Below are 14,132 nucleotides of genomic sequence, written 5' to 3' on the forward strand. Positions count from 1 at the left end.
GAGGGGAAGGAGTGGTTCCCGCCACTCGTGGCAGGGGTGAGGGGGGCGGCAAGCCAAGAAAGACCGCTTTTTGCCCTGTTGTGCAGGATGGGGGAAGGGGGGAAAAAAGGAGAGAGAAGATCGCTCCACCGTTCCTTTGACGGCTCCAGTGCGGGTCCATGCGGGAGGGAAAATGAAAAAGCGGTGGCTGCTGCAGCTGCCATGAGAGGCAGCAGCGTCGTGGAGTGGGGCGGGGGGGGGGGGGGCCAGCAGCAAAACTGCTCCAAGCCACTCGTTTCGACAGCAACGTGCAGGGGGAGAAGGGGGAGAGAGGTGAGGGGAAAGGAGAGGCACTCTAGCTGCCTCAGCTCTCACCGCCACTGCGCACGGGAAGGTGGAAACAGGGGAGGGACAACTGAGCGGGGCTTGGCTGTGCTCAGCCCGCGCCCGCCACCGGCCAGCCACCACCCGTCTCAAGCGGAGAGCCGGCAGCCCCCCTTCACCGCCCTTGGGGGGAAGGGGGGGAGAACAAAGCGACAGAGGGAAAGGAGAGGCGCTGCCCCGGCTCTCACCGCCACGCGGCCCCGCGTGCAACCCTGACCCGGGCACCCGCGTAGAGGGGGGAAACCTGAGCACAGAGAAAGCGAGAGGGAGAGAGAGGAAGAGCACAGCCGCTGGGGAGGCGGCAGCGCCACGGGGCAGGGAAACCCGAGCACAGAGAGAGAGAGAGAGAAAACCGTGGCCACTGGTGCTGCAGTCTCGGGGTGTCCCCTGCCTGCCGGGACGGGAGGTGGGAGCCGGGCTCCTGCCAGGCGGGATGTCCTTGCTCTCATCGTGCCCACAGGAGCAGGGGGAGAAATGGCGGGAGGGAAAACAGAAAAAAAAAAAAACAAAAAAGGAGAGGGTCCAATCCCATTCCCACAGCCACCGTGGGGAGTAGGAGGGGGCTGGGCACAGAGAGAGAGACAGAGGAAACAGAGAGATGGACTTGGTTCTCTCAGCTGCATTCCTGTCCCACCCCACCCCCCACCCCCTTGGAGGGAAAAAACAAAGTTAAAACACAGAAAAACAAAGAAGAACAAGCCCTGAACTCACACAGGCAATCATAAAAACAAGCATAGGTGTTATAAATGCCATTACAATAATCCAATTAAAATATAATTTTTAATTTATTAAACAGGATCAAATTACAGAATTTTGGCAAAACCACCCGCAGCGGAGATACTTTGACGATTTACCCGGGAATCGTCAAGGGTGAACTGGGACGCAGTATCTGGCCAACTGCCGTGCCCCCTGAGTTCACAGATTTGCCTTGTGTGGGGCTTAGTTTTTATATACTTTATTCTGCCTCTGGCAAGAATTTCCTCATAGTCCTTTTGTTTCCAAGCTAGTTATTCAAATTCATAGTCATCTCCGGCTTAGCTGAAAAGAGTTCCTTCTCTGTTGTGAGGTGTCAATTTCTAGTTTCCCATGAGTGAATGGACACCAAAGTTTATGAATGGTAAATGTTCATCTCAGGAGATGACGATGATGGTCCTCTAATGGTGGTGTTCGAATGAGGGTGTTGGCTGAAGGTAATGATCTGATGACTCTGTCATCCAGGGAGGGGAAGACTGATAGCTTATCTTAATGTGTCCTTTCCTGATGCCAAGGAGACGGCTGGTTTTCCCGTAAATCCTTTGTCTCCTTTCTAAGTGTTAAATTCCAGGGTGGTGCCTGCTTTTTATCTTAGCAAATTTTCAAGGCAGACTGAAACTTGTATTCTCATAACATATATACAGTGGTTTTCATAATTTTAATATGTCATAACCCATAAGAACATGAATTAACATCCCGTATTTTTCACAATAAGTAGAGTTAAAAGCATAAAACACTCACAAGGTGAACGTTTTGCCCCAGAACCCACAGGGATACCAAGGGGAGGGTGGAGCGGGACCATGGGAAGAAACTTCTGTTACAGAATATGTTGTCAGAGTTCATCTCAACTGCGGAACCATGGCAATCCATGAAGAGCTGTGTCGGGTGGCCCACACTGCCTGCTTTCTCTCTGGAGGGACATCTGAAGCACAACGGAGGTATTCCATCTCTTCAGAAGACCGAACTGGGCTTTAGAAGCACTGAGGCAGAAGGAGGAGACAGCAACCAGTGGACACTGCAGGCAGAAGCGCCATCCTCGCTGACAGGGAGAGTGGCGGTGCAGACGCTCGCTTTGATCTCGCCCGGATAGAAACGGAAGAACTCACTGGGGGGGGGGGGTGAAAGAAGCTGTCGGCAGCCAAGAATTTCAGCTGCTCTTGTCAGGAAAGGTACAAACTGTCCTCTCTTAGGAGAGTGGTGGTTCCCCAAGTTTTTCTGGAACCTCTGCCCAGCTGTCTGTTCTAGGAATCAGAGTCCAGCTTTGCCGGGTGCCGTCCGACCTGCTGTTCTTTGGCAGGATTGATCTTTCCCCGTGGTCAGCAGGACCAGCCTTCTTTAGAAAAGTGTGGAGATATTTTGCTTACCTCTCTGTCTGGAGGGAAGCAGGCGGCAATTTTGCAAGCTGTGCTGAATTGATCAGTCTCAACTGCATGGACTTCATCGGAATGTCAGGTCACCATATGTCGTTATGGTTTTCGGACGACATGGAATAATGACATGACTCTCGATATGATAGTGAAAATGAGAGCAATCTTTATTCTTCTAAATTCTTCTTTTATGGAGGAGTTCGGTACAATGAACATGATTGGTCATTCAGAGCTTACGCCCTCTTGTAAACATTTCACTTCCCAAGGTTTGTTTTTGGTTTCCTCCTTAAGATTTCCCAGGCCACTTTCTCAGGCCTGTGTGAAGGTAGTATGTGAATGATTTCACACAGGCACTGTGGCTGCCTGATGCCTACATTCAGACCATTGTCAGCACCCATACTTAATTAATTGGATTTGTAGGATTTTGGAAAGAATTTTTTATAGCTCTTCATGGTGTTATCTGGCAGAATCTGACCACATGTAATCCAACTGTCCCATTTTAACTGAAAGTGCAGAAATCACAGCAGTTGTATAAATGAAGTTCTCAGTTGCTTCCAGTCAAATGACAGTGATTTTAATTGAATTGTCTTTTGTAATTATGGAGATTGTTAGGAATTACAGACCTACTCTAAAATTTTCTTTCTTAAACTAGACTTATGCTCCAAAATTGGAGGTTTAGATTTAGGTTTGGGTTGTAATGGACAATTTCCACTGATAGAGAAGGGAAATAGTTGAAATGCGACTTCAGTCTGCTGTTTTCTTAAACACAAAATTTTAAAAAGAGGATTGATAAGTACAGAATAGTGTGGATTGAGTTTGCTGCACTTGTTGTTTATGGGAAGATTTAAGGGAGTATATCAGGTTTATGAGTAATTAGAAAGAGTTTCTTAAAGTACAGAGATAATCGATGCTTTGCTAATTTGATGGTATGTTTTGAATTGTTAATAATGTTAGAATGATTTGCAATCTGCCTACTCTATTCTAAAGCTTGGTTCTTCCTTTTGCATGTTACAAGTTGCCTGGCAGCGACATTACAAGTGGGAGCGATGTGCTTTCTGATGTTATACCAAGTATTCCAAGCTCTCCCTGTCTGCTTCCCAAAAAGAAAAACAAACATAGGAATCTTGATGAACTTCTATGGAGTGCAATGACAAATGATGAACAGGTGACTTTTTTCCTATGTGAGAACTGCAATGTACAGAAGAACTTCCAATTAAGAGACACAAAGGCCATCCTGTTTGCTGTAGGTGTAAATGCAGACCTGTGTAGTACTTTTTGATTTTTAAAATGAAATCTTGTCCTTTGCATCTATAGGAGGCAGTTTAATGCCTACTCAAGTTTTCACCCTAAGTTTTTAAGAATATTCAAGGCTAGAACCATGATATTTGTGCATGTTTTATTTTGTCGGTTCTTTCTTTTTTCTGTCTCTCATTTAGAATCAATAATACTTCAAAATGACCTGCCTTTCTTTGAGTTCTAGGTTGAATATATTGAATATTTGAGTCGCAAAGTCAGTACAGAGATGGGCCTTCGAGAGCAACTTGATATTATTAAAATTATTGATCCTACTGCTCAGATCTCACCTACAGATAGTGAATTCATTATTGAATTGAACTGTCTCACTGATGAAAAACTGAAACAGGTGAGTTAAGGTTTGTACATTTGACTTTAGGCTTTCAGCATCTGATTATATCTTGCAAAATCTTGTGGACTTGTGATCAATTTTTATGCATAATCATTAGATGTAGAGAGAGACACTAGAGCACAATACTGTCAGTGACGGAAAATAGAGTTCAAAAGCATATTATATGTATTAAACCTTCACATAAAGACTGGTTGTATATTCTCACTATGTGTTAAGCCAGAGCTGGTGAGTGTGTAATGAGTTGTTTTGGACCTGGTGCTGCTTATGGCACTGTACTTCCACTTCATGACCATCAGCTAGCTGAGAGTCTTAATTTGCTCACTGAATGTAAACTAGCATTTAAAACTCCAAAAGATTGGAATTCATTGGGGAAGACCATAAATTTCCTGCATAAAGGGATAGAAAATAATGCATTTTAAAGATGTTACAAAATGCAAATTATAACCAAGAAGAGTGCCTGGCTGATAGGGTAGATACATTCTACTGTCTTCTCAGTCACTGAATTATTGAGATGTGTTGTTGGGAAGAGATGCAGTGTCCAAACAAGATAAACTCCTCAGTGTTGCACTGATGATGATGAAGATAAAGTTGAAAATGGAAACCATTCACTGCTTTTATGGGCTTGGTTCGTTTCATATTTCAAGCATTTTGTGTCATCTTAAAGTAGAAAAGTGCTTCTTTATTTACACACACTTTTGTTTGAGTATACCTAGCAAAATAAAGGGGTTTGATACATTAGGTAAACAACTTAGTTCAGTTAAACTTGTCTGATATTCCTGTGTGGTGTTAAAAGAATAACATATTGTTGCATAGTCACAAACCTGACACACAGAAGAGACAAGAAATCCCTAGCCCTTGCTACTTATTTTTCTTCCTTCCACAGTGAAATGTCACAAATGTTAACTTAGTTAAGTTCTCTGGGTGACTCCAGATCGCTTTGGATTTAAGCAGCCATAGCAAAATGTTTTAAAAGCCTAACTGAACTGACCCAATAACTTCATCATTATTAATAGACAGATTGTGTTTTTTCCATGAAAAGGAGTATCTCAGTGCAGCGTTTATCAAGCTACAGTAATTTTGCTGCCTCTGTTCTAAAGGTGAGAAACTATATCAAGGAACACGGACCTCGCCAGCGGTCTGCAAGGGAGAGCTGGAAGAGGAGCAGCTACAGCTGTGCAAGTATCAGTGGTGTGAGTGGTGCCAGTGCCAGCAGCAGCAGTGCCAGCATGGTCAGCTCAGCAAGCAGCAGTGGCTCCAGCGTTGCCAACTCCGCTTCAAACTCCAGTGCCAACATGAGTCGAGCACACAGCGACAGCAATTTGTCTATAAGTGCTGCAGAAAGAATCCGAGATTCAAAAGTAAAGTTTCTAATTATGTATATCTGTATTAATTAAGCTGTCTTAACTCCTGAAACTTGCTCATGGGATCTTACCTGACCTATTTGTCCTGAAGGAACAGAGTAACTGAGTTATCTAGCTAAACCAGTGATGATGAGTTTAAACTTGTGCTCTTCCCATCTAACCGAAAGCCTGATGTTTGTATGTAGTAGATATTCGAATTCCTTTTGTTTAGGATAAGTTGAGTGGGCTTGAATAAGGGCTTATGCATCTTACTTAAGAAAAAAAATTGTTTAAGAATGATCACCCTATGTCGCAGTGGGCAGTGGTGGTCAGAGTGCTGCAACCTTCCTGGAGAAGCATCCTTAGAAAGATGTCCCAGAGGCACAGGCACGTCCGCTGCTGCTGAGTGATTTCAAGCTCTTCAGTGAAATCAGCTCTTCGGGGCAATGCTGAAGGAAGAGACAGAGCCTTTGTATGGAGTTCTGCAGGAGGCTTTATTCAGCTTCTTCTTCGGAGGGGTTCAGTGAGGAAGAGCCAGAGAGTCAGAGGGAACAGGGGTTTATATGGGAAAGGCAGAGGGCAGGGTAGAACATCAGGGCAAATCATCTGAGGGCTCAGGAGAGAAGCAAAGGGGAAGGGCCAACGGGGTACAAAAGATTTACATAGTCGCCGCAAAGCCTGTTGGGGGCAACACACTTTCTCACCATGACAAAGAGAGCTATCTGCCAGGGTTTCTCCCTTAGGGGGATTGCAACAAGCTCGAGCCTAAGGGCTGCTCTCTCTCCGGGGGAGTGTGTTTATATTATTGCCCGGATTAACAGCCTCCACAACCCTAATCTAGGCATAATTTCTGGACAGTGGACACATCCTTGATTGTTTTTGATTTTTTTCTCACCTAGAAGTTTGATCAGGCTTTTTGAATCTTTATTTTTTGAGTGTCTCATGAGATTCCTTTGTGAGAAGGCACTCTCTGAAGCATGTTTCATTTTAAGTAGCACTGTGGTACTCCTTCTGTCCCTATAATTTTAATTTCAAGTGTTAAGGAGAGGAGCAGTTCTTTCTTGCTCTTTAGCATCTTGTGTTTGTTAATGTAAGACTGTAACATTTCTCCAGCAATATAGATTCCTCCAATCAAAGACTTGACTATGCAACATCACAGGGTAATGTTTTACCTCATAATTCAGTTGTGGTAAATGGTCTTGACATTTTAATATTAGTCATGATTTTGGATGAATGTTTACACTACCTCTGAGAATTTGTATTTGTTATTTTTCAGAGCAGATGTTATTTTAGAGGTTAATTTATATTTGCCAGCTTTAGAGGTGTTTTTTTCTAATTTACAGAACAAAATCTTGTGTTTTGTCTCTTTTCTATTTTGGCAGAAACGTTCCAAGCAACGGAAACTCCAGCAAAAGTCCATACGGAAGAGACAGCTAAAAGAACAAAGACAAGCTCTTAAGGAAAGACTGAGTGGATTATTTCTTAATGAAGAAGTGCTGTCTTTAAAAGTGACTGAGGAGGACCATGAAGGAGATGTGGATGTTTTAATGTGACAAGGATAAATTTATCAGTGTTCTTTCTAAGCCTTAAGTGTATTATCCTTATTGTTTATATATATTTCTTGACCAAATTTTGATTAGTATTCACAGTACAAACCAGATTATTTCTCAAGTGTAATTTTGCTAAGAAAGTCTAAGTATTGAGTAACTTCTGCTTTTTGAGACTAATTTTGCAACAAAGAATTCAGAAACTTGTCTTCTGAAAAGCTGCTGAATGGATATGGTTTTAAGGAATTATGAACTTGGCTAACATACTAACTTGCTTACACGTAAGTCTAGGAGTGCTTTTGGATGACACACAGCATGCATTACTATGCTTCAGCTTTTTTATTTTTTTTCCAACTTAGAGTTAGTATTACACTTGACTTTTTCTGTCTTCCTTTCCCATTATTTGGAAGATTGTTTAGCATGAGGAAAAATCTTTTGCTCTATGGAGCTTTCTTCAGCCTTGCTCTTGATTTGTACAAAATCAAACTACTGTTGATACTTTTCTGAAAGTTGTGATTTAACTCAAGCTACACAGAAAACAAGAAGCGGGACATCTAATGCAGAGAATCTGTAATACAATTGCTGCCTAATGTAGTTCTTAGGAACCAACTAAAATTTAGAAAAGCCCCTCAAAATAATTGCAGGCTTAGTCTTCAGAAGGTTATTTTGCTGCTCGGTATCTTATGATTGTTACTAACGGTTCACCAGTACATCCCTAGTATTTCTGTGAAAAAATTCCAATAAAAACACATTTATGCATTGAAAATACACTAATCTGCAATTAAGTTGTCTAGGACACTACTTAAAATAGTTAAAAACACTACTGGAAACCAAAGTGCAAACAAGTGGCACAGAACTTCTATGGTTTTCTTCCCTAGAAGCATATCTAAATAGATTCATATTGTTGACAGGAGAACTTAATTAATGCAGCTGTACTTTTTAAATTGTATGTTTAGCTGAGGTTGTCTTCTGTGTGGGTCATTAGACCATGACATGTATCAGAATTCTCTATTTGTTGTCTGTCAGCTTTTGAAATTTCTCATGATAAGAAAATTAGGTAAAATTGTGGCTTTCAGACAGGGAAGTAGTAGTACTAGTTTCAGCCTTTTTCTTAATTCTGACAATCTTTAAGCTGATTTTAGTCTTTATCTTGGAACTATTTTTATAGAACTCCTTCCCCCCACAGCTGAGATAAAAATGATAGTTCTAAATTTTAATGTGAAATTTAAAAGTTTATAAAAGTATTTTTGAGTTTGGAGTTTAGGAAATAATTTTTAATTATGTTGATGCTTCATTACTTTATTTTGCTCTTGAATTATGGAGTTTGACAGTTTAGTGTCGTCACGGGTGTCTGTAATTGCAGGATATAACCCAATCCTGCAAAATGCATGATCAGCTTTAGGACTACTGAGATTAATGTTCCATGTCCTGCACAGACTTATTAGCCCTTGTTGTACTTTAGATTTATGGGGGTCCCTGGGTAGGGTTCCCCGGGAGCCCCCCGGGTCTATGTTCGTTGGTATTTGCATGCAGGCAAGCAAGGAGACTCTAGACGGCTGGTGAGGTGCTGATGAGGTGAGGGTTTATTTGGAGTTTGACCCTGGGAAGGCAGCATGGTCACTGAGGGAGAGGGGGAAGGGAAGGGGAGAGGGCGAAGGGGAGAGCAGCAGAGCCTCCGGAGGCCTCCAGGGCAAAGAGAGCAAGCCCTCTCTGCTTGCACCCTTAACAGAGAGGTTCAAAGTGGGCACGGTAAGATTCTTCAGCCAATAGTTACAGATACACGATACTGCAAGGAGGTTACAGACTTGGGATAAGCCATACACTTTCCAGGGGTGAGCCAGAGCATACCATTTCCATAAAATGCAATTCCACAGATGAAGTATTTTTCTTTCAGAAGTGGCATTCCTTTTAGCCTCAAAATAAACTGACCAGTAAATTATCTGAACAATGGCCTCTGAAAGGATTTTGATAAGAAATAAATGAGGTCCGTAGTCAAACAAATATGTTTGAACTTAGTGCTGCTCTACAACAGGTCCTCAGGCTTCGCCACTGACTGACTAAAAGCCAGGTAATGTCATTTTAAGCTCATGTTAGCTATCCCATATGGCCAGTTATTTGTCCAATAACCACAAGTGTCTGTGACCTGTCAATATTTGCTTGTACTGCGCTGTTGCTGGTTGATGCCTCCGTACTGTATAATGAATACTGAAAACTTCTTAACACTATAGACTTTACTCAGAATTTAGATTGGCCTAAATCTGGCACTTCTTTTAAATATCTTGTATGAAAGATAAAATTTAATTGCTATCAATTTTGCAAATTTCAGGGTGCGGTTGTTAAACTTTCCCATGATAATGAAAGAATTTATTGTGAAATACTTCACCATGTGTACACTGTCACAGTTCAGTACAACCTTTATTTTCTGCAGTGACTTTGAAATATGATTGAATTTTTTTTCTGAAGAAAAATGCACACTTGGTACTGTAGAGAATTGAAACTCTGAAGTGAATTGTAAGAAAGGTGCAATATCTCAGTGTGGTGGAGCATGAAAGTGTGTCACTTTATTCTGTTTCAGCAGTTATTCAGAGTTTAAAATGCCTCAGGGTTTTGTTGAGAGAAGACCCCATCATTTTTATGAGGTAGAGTTCATTCTGATCATCTGTCTACTAGCTTCCAGAGATCATGAAGTGAGGGAGGATAATATTTCCATCATCGTGTGAGCATGTAAGTATAAATTATTCTAAGTGGTTAGATGGGTCCAGTTGCTCATGTTACATTCAACAAAAAGGTCCTGGGTGCCAGAATAGCTGTTTGTGCTGTGTTGTCTCCAGCAGGTACTTCAGATGTGTTGTGACAGTTAAAATGATAGAAGAGAGCAGATTTCCAGGGATTCCATACTAATAATTTATAGCTCTGTGATCTCATAGATCCAGGATGCTCATAAGAATACAAAGAATACAAAACTGTCAATGTTCTGGTAAGAATGCAGTATAACATCTTGCTTACCTTGAATGTTCTTTGCCAAGTAATCAGAGATATAATGTCTTTTCCTGATCTCAGAGAATCAGGCCTGAAGTGACTGGGATTCAAGAGTTCTCACATACTTCTACACATTTGGGTTTCTTTTCCTTTTGCTTTCTCATCCTCTGTAGTTCCAGTGACACACTCATTTTGTGGTGGAGGGAGGTTTTTTTTCAGATTCATGTTTTTCCCTGCAGCATGCTCAATGCTTACTCAGGAAGACCCCATCCATGGTGGTTTTAAAAGACATGTAAATGAGACGGTTTAGTGGTGGGCTTGGCAGTGTTAGATTTAGTGTTGGAGTTGATGATCTTAAAAGGACTTTTCCAATCTAAATCTATGAATTTCTGTGAAATACCCGTGGTATTAGTCAAACAGTTGGAATGTCAGTGAAATCTGGTCTTGCTGATTTAAGTTTTGGCCATTGTGGCCAAAGGTGTAAATACTGGATTCTGATGAAGAGTAACAGACCGCTAAAATAATGCATCTTTATTGTGGTTTTTTTCTTAAAAAAATGAATCAAATCCCTGCTTTTTATTAATAGAGAAAAAATGTCAGGCTTAAAAGCAACACAGACACACACAGGAAAAAGCTCATAGTTACATGGCTTCATGGTACCGAAACTGTCTGTAGGAACTTTGTACCCACTGCAATGGGAATATAATCGATTTACACTCTGTAACAATAACAGTTTGCTTCCATGGTAACTTTTTCTCTAAAAAGGCTTAGAAGGAGCACTGAAAGTCCGATTGCAATAGGACTGTAAACAAGAGAGAACATTATTTTCTAATATGATTTTAAATATGACGAAGAAAGCTGCCTGACAGAGTTGGCTGATTTCTGTGTATCTAATGGAATCTTTTGTTAAAATACCTATTTCTTTTTATCTGGGAAGCTGATAAAAAGATGGTTACAATGTGCTCAGTATGGGATGCTTACATGGAAGAGCAGGAAAAGTCTTTGCAAGACTTTCCTGGGCTCAAATTTTAGTTCTCATATTGTGGTTTGAAAACTGTGAAGATCATTCTCTGGGGAGAAAACAAACAAACCAACCTGCTTGAACTTACATGCATTTACATCAGAGTGCATGTACAATACAGAAAGATAAAAATGGCTGTATTTACTGTTCATCTATGCTGAATGGCCTGAAGCCATTTCTTTTCTCCTAACACTCTTTCAACTTTGAAATCAGTTGATGCATTGGTCTATAAATATTAATAAACCTGACTGTTTTGGGAGCTTTTAAAGTTCATTCATATAAGCCAGATTTTCATGGCAAATGTTAGATTTACTGGTTTAATGTTCTTAAGCTTACTAATCTTGCAATTTTTGGGCACAGAAAAGTCAACAATTGTCCATTTAAGGATTGCAAAGATTAGTTTATTAATCTATCAAGGGCAAATCTAAGTAATATTCAAAGTTTGTTTATTTTGACTGTTAACCCTGATGAATCATATTTACATTCTCTCTCATCTGGCTAACTTTAAAACATTTCCAAATGAAAAATAAATTCTTCAATATAAAAAAAATGTAATTGTAATATTGAAGCCTTCAATATAGTTAATAACCAAAGCAAGGGGAAGGTGGGAGGGTTGTTGTTTTTTTTCTTTTTTTTTCTTTTTGTGGAGGGGAGAGATGAGGGTATAGATTAGAGTATATGGTATTGCTTAAATTAAGGGGTTTTTTTTCCCAGGTTCTCTGCTAATTGTGTTGTTAAAATGTATTTTTGTATAGAAAACTGTTCTCTGTACATTCTGTATCTACTTTACACAATGTTTATAGAGATTTTTCTGAAGTTGTGAAGGATTTACTGAACGCTGTGATGCTGTTGAATTCAAGTTTTCATTGTATTTGAAAATAGTTATGTGCATATTGAAGTACAGGTTGGAATTAAAATTAATGATATAGCAAAGATTCTTATTAAATGATGTAGTATCTTCTTCAGAGCAGGGGGATTCATATACAGGACCTGCAGAGTCACTCTTCAAGCAGAAAATACAAATAAAGTGGCACATCTTAACTGTCCTTGATGGCGGAAAGCAAACTGCCCCCCCCCCTTAGCTAAAGGTGTTTGTTAACCACAAAATCTGACAAGAATTGTTTCATAGGGAAGCAATTAATTGTTGTGAATTGTATAACCCAAGATCCTACTTAAAGCTGTCTGTCCTTTGTTTTGATTCCTGTGCCAGAGGTATTTTTTTATATATATGCTCAGCACCAGCAAGGACATGGCAGTCTTTGAATAGGCAAGAGTGAGGGCACTTGCCAGCTTGTATGTCGTTTCCCTGAACAAAATTTGCCTTTTGCGATACTGAAGTTTGAAGTGTAATATTGCAAAAACACCTTTTTCCCCTTGGAATCCAAAAAAAAAACAAAACCCTGAGAAGAGGATAGCTGGCATAGGGATGTATTCCTCAGCGCGCAGAGATTCCTGCAGCATCTCAGGGATCTAAAACTGCCTTCTTTGTCTTGGTTATGACTCATCAAACACTTCTGGGAGTTGATTCTCATCAAACACTGACAGAAGTTAAAACTGACCAAGTATTGCTATCCCAGTTTCTGTACATGTCAAGTGATGAAGAAGGACAGGGTGAAAAATGCTGTATATCACAGCAAGTCTTGTCAAACTGTGAGAGATCTTTAATTGTTGTGAACAGAACTGTGGAAGCTCTTGCTCTTGTGGTGCTATGCCTTCACCTGAGCAGCCTGCTTGTGTTTTTTTCTTTCACCCAAAGGTGAGTGACAGTGTGGAATGTTTTGCAACAAAAACCAAATTTCCAGGGACCTTGACCCATTGGGATGTTTGCTTATTGTAAGAGCTGATGCTTCCTTGGATAGCACTCAGAAGCTGCAGGGAAGTTGATGCTTACACTTTCCCAGGAACTTTCCCAGTCTGTCCTGTTGCAGCAGTTCATGATCAAGGTGCCATTTGCACAGGTGAGTCTGATCTGCTGGCCAACAGCTGCCTGTCACCACGGTTACATGGGCACAACCAATGATGTTATGAATCTCTTATTAGCCGTCCTTAAGTATTTCTTCATTTCTCTCTCAAGTGTAGCCAGTTTCACTGCATTGATGGCCAAACACTATTGAGGCACAAGCTGAATAAAGATTTCCACACTGGCAAAACCAATCGGTAAGCTTGCTTTACTTAATTGACAGAGAAAGGTGTCGTTGGCTATGGGCTTGCTGTCCTCAGCCCACTCTTACTATACTGGCCTGAACTGTACACTTCATGCAAACATTTTTTAGTACAAAACTAGTTACAGTTTGGTTTCCTGAGAACCTTTGTACGTGTTCCTAAAGATCCTGTGCTCTACTGGGTAGAAAACATTTTTTTTTTCACCTCCTAGAACATTCATCCATTGTAAATTGTTTCTCTAGTGCTGAAATAAAATTTAAATTTAAATCCAAATCCACATTTCTGTTCTGAAATCTCATTTAATGCTTTCCTCCATGCTGTAGTGGCTTACACTTGGCAGCATCACTGGTGTAAGAACTTATTTCTGATAATGTAGAACACATGCCTGAAGCTAAAGCATGATAATTCATCGTGGCATTAGTCTTTTTGATCCTACTTCAGTGGAAGCAACTGCAGTATTGCTACAAAGTTTCTCGAAGAAGGAGGATTTATTGCAGTAGCTGATGCTGGAGTGTGACAGTGCTGTGCTGATTCTCACGACGGGTACCTTGGCCCATCTGTTGTCGCCAGGGGGAGCACTGTGGTCATTTACTGGATTTTAAACTATAGCTGCCAATGTTGCGTTGCTACAAACGCTTTCCTTTATTCTGTTACGTCCTGTTAAAAGATGTTAGGGGGATTTTCTTCTCTTATGCTGTTTTTAAATTAGGGATCTTTCTGTTAAGGGTCAGTTTTACGATAATTACATTTCCAGTGACTAAGGGAAAAGTTAGCTTTTTCTATTCATGGTGATTGATAATTCTTGTCTGGTCCTGCTTATTGCAGCTGAAAGGTGGAAGTACACTCCTGTTTAGAGTTATGTATACACTGCATTGCTGTTTAAATTTCCTGATTTCTGTTTTGAATTCAGACTTCCTCACTGGGGGCTGAAAATTTTGCAGTTGAAATATTAGG

General features: G+C 40.7%; 1 protein-coding gene across 1 annotated transcript in view; it reads left to right on the plus strand.

Moving 5' to 3' along the window:
- LOC134565259 (protein FAM199X-like) overlaps positions 1 to 13,457 on the plus strand; it is a 29,680-nt gene extending 16,223 nt beyond the window's left edge. The window contains 4 exon segments of the mRNA XM_063424767.1: positions 3,499 to 3,648; positions 3,964 to 4,125; positions 5,226 to 5,486; positions 6,851 to 13,457. Of these exon segments, the coding sequence (XP_063280837.1) occupies positions 3,499 to 3,648; positions 3,964 to 4,125; positions 5,226 to 5,486; positions 6,851 to 7,021 (744 nt within the window). The 3' untranslated portion in view covers positions 7,022 to 13,457.
- Positions 13,458 to 14,132: the final 675 nt, after the last annotated feature.

The sequence above is a fragment of the Prinia subflava genome, assembly GCF_021018805.1.
Source record: "Prinia subflava isolate CZ2003 ecotype Zambia chromosome W unlocalized genomic scaffold, Cam_Psub_1.2 scaffold_49_NEW, whole genome shotgun sequence".
Lineage (NCBI taxonomy): Eukaryota > Metazoa > Chordata > Aves > Passeriformes > Cisticolidae > Prinia > Prinia subflava.